This window comes from Pelodiscus sinensis, chromosome 1 (assembly GCF_049634645.1).
Source record: "Pelodiscus sinensis isolate JC-2024 chromosome 1, ASM4963464v1, whole genome shotgun sequence".
NCBI lineage: Eukaryota > Metazoa > Chordata > Testudines > Trionychidae > Pelodiscus > Pelodiscus sinensis.
This window is the reverse complement of record NC_134711.1, coordinates 140,473,560-140,476,187: the sequence shown is the minus strand read 5'-3', so window position 1 is coordinate 140,476,187 and position 2,628 is coordinate 140,473,560. Positions and strand designations below refer to the sequence as shown.

General features: G+C 57.7%; 1 protein-coding gene across 1 annotated transcript; it reads left to right on the top strand.

Moving 5' to 3' along the window:
* The first annotated feature begins 1,701 nt into the window (after nt 1-1,701).
* On the top strand, nt 1,702-2,313 carry LOC142831103 (SCAN domain-containing protein 1-like). Its single transcript, XM_075940746.1, has one exon. The coding sequence runs from the start codon at nt 1,702-1,704 to the stop codon at nt 2,311-2,313; it is 612 nt and encodes a 203-aa protein (XP_075796861.1).
* The last annotated feature ends 315 nt before the right edge of the window (nt 2,314-2,628 follow it).

The window sequence follows — 2,628 nt, the reverse complement described above, 5'->3', positions numbered from 1 at the left end:
TTTCCCTGCCCCTCTCCCACCCTCTCTCTTCCTCTCTCCCACCTCCTTTTCCCAGTCTCCCCAGAAGTTCATCCCCTCTCCCCAGTTATGTTCAATAAACTCAGTTTCTGTTTTTGAACATATGTGTCTTTTCTTTTACATCAGGAAGAGGGGCTAGAGAGGGGTAAGTGGAAGGACGTGAGGGAGGAATGGGGCATGAGCCCCCAGTGGAGAGGACCGGGGAGGCTCTGAGGGTTCCTCGGGGTGGACGCTCTCCCTCAGGGCCTCCTGGATCCTGACAGCCCCCCAGTGGTCCCCTCTGGATGGCAGCCTGCAGCAACTGCAACTGGGCTGATGGCAACGACCCCACGAGACACACCGGCGTGCCCAGGGGCAGCTCTGGCTCCGTGTAGCCGAGTGCTGTGGTGTCCCGAGTGCTGGTGCTCAAGGCACTCCAAGACAGGACTGCTTTGCCATCCTTCATCGAGGTAGACAAGCAAGCAGGGAACCCTGAGAACTGTCTGTCCAGGGTGGGGGTAGGGTCCCTTTAAGCATGGAGCTCAATTAGCCTCAGGCAGCAGCCTCACACACTAAGTCCTAACCTGATGCCCTGCCAACACTGGTTCCAGCCAGCCTTAACTTCGGTTCAGGGTCCACTCAGTGTGGACATGCTATTTCAAAATAGCAAAACGCTATTTCGAAATAGTTTTTGTGTATAGATGCATTATTTCAAATTAGCTTAATTCGAATTAACTATTTCGAATTAAGTTAATTCGAAATAGTGATGTAGTGTAGACATACCCCAACGGATTAATTGGAGCATAACCTTTCGTGGGCAAAAACCCACTTCATCAGATGCATGTCTATACTTTGGACTGTACTTTGCTGAATTGAGATCTAGATCATGCTGCCTCTACAGGGATTCTTTTCCTGCTCTTGTTTGCTTTTATTTTTTTAGAATACTAATCTGCAAGCAAAATTTAAATGAAATACAGTAATTTAGTTGTTCACATGTTTCCATGTGAAACATGTTCAATTTTCAGATTTTTTATGAAAACAATGTTTATGAGTAGGTGTGGCGGGGCCGCCCCGCCACTCTTGGAGCCGGCCGCGGCACGGGCTCCCCCCGACCGCCGGGAGACGCGGTTCGGGGCAGCCAGCGGACGCCGCCCAGGGGAGCGGCGTCCGTGCAATTCGGCGCGGGGTGTGACGTCACCCCCGCGACGAGCACAGGCGGCGCACGAGATGGACGTCGGGGGGGGCGTCATCCACCGGCGCCGGGCGGGCGATTTAAACGCCGGGACGCCCGTCCAGAGGAGGACCCGAGTACGGGGGAGTTTAGGGTTGCAAACACCCCCCCCGTCATTGGCTGGGACTAGCGTCCTGGCTTTAGGGCCCTGGGTCGGGGTCCGGAGTGAGGGCGGGCCCGGACCCCCTCCCTCTCACCCTTCTCCGAGAGGGTGGTCATTGGCACCACGGGCGTGCTGTTCGGAATCGGCAACGCGGTGTGTGTGTTAGAAATTAAAGGTTAGCAATTGAGAAAACGGATTTATGGGTCCGGTGTCTCTCTAGATAGTAAAAGGGGGGGACCCCCCCCCTCCTTTTCCCCTGCCTCCAAAGTAGAGGCGTAACACGTGGTGGAGAATGTGGGCAAGGGGCCCCGAAACAGGGGTCTAGGGGGGACGATAAGCGATATTAACGAAGGTTTAACTCTTAGCCGAAATGGAACCCAACCGGATCATAGAATGGTGGACTGAGACGCAAAAGGTCCAGCAGCAGCAGCAGATGCAGGCCCTGCAGCAGTTGCTGAACCAGCTGCAAGAGCGTCAGGAGCAAGCGGCCAGGGAGCCGCGGGGAGCTGTCATGGGGGCTGTGGCCGGTACGCCGGGAGTGGACGAGGACAGTGGAGCCCGACTACCCATACGGTTGACAAAGCTGGGACCGGACGACGACCCGGAAGCCTTCTTGGTCACCTTCGAGCGGGTAGCCACAGCGGCTAGGTGGCCACAGGAACATTGGGCAACCCTGTTGGCGCCCTACCTGTCCGGACCCGCCCAGCTGGCCTATCGCGGGATGTCGGCACGGGACGCCTTATGTTACTATAAAGTAAAGGAAGCCGTCCTCGACCAGTTGGGCGTAACCCCAGAGAGCCACCGACGGAGGTTCCGGGAGGCCAGGTATGACCCACTGGAGCGGCCGCGAGCGGTGGCCCAAAGGGTGAAGGAGGCGGGCATGCGGTGGCTGGAGCCCGAGAATAAGACGGGGACACAGGTGGCCGACATGGTCATCCTAGAACAATACATGCGGATACTCCCCACGGAAGGGCAGCGGTAGGTGCGCCGCCATCTCCCCGAAACCCTAGACGAAGCCGTGACTCTAATGGAGCACTTTTTGGCCGCGGAGGGGATAGAGGGAAAACCCACCGGCGGGCCGCCACGAGAACCCAGAAAGGGTGAACCAACCCCGGCGAAACCAGCCACACCTTTACGGAGTGGGGAGGGCCGGAGAGGCCCCTTAGGACTCCTACCGGAGAGAAGACTCGCCCCACGATGGAGCCGACCCCTAACGGAGCCGAAGGTCGACCGGGCAACCGAGACTGGACCAGGGGTTCCACCACCGGAGGGGGCGCCCAGAGGGGCGTGTTACCAA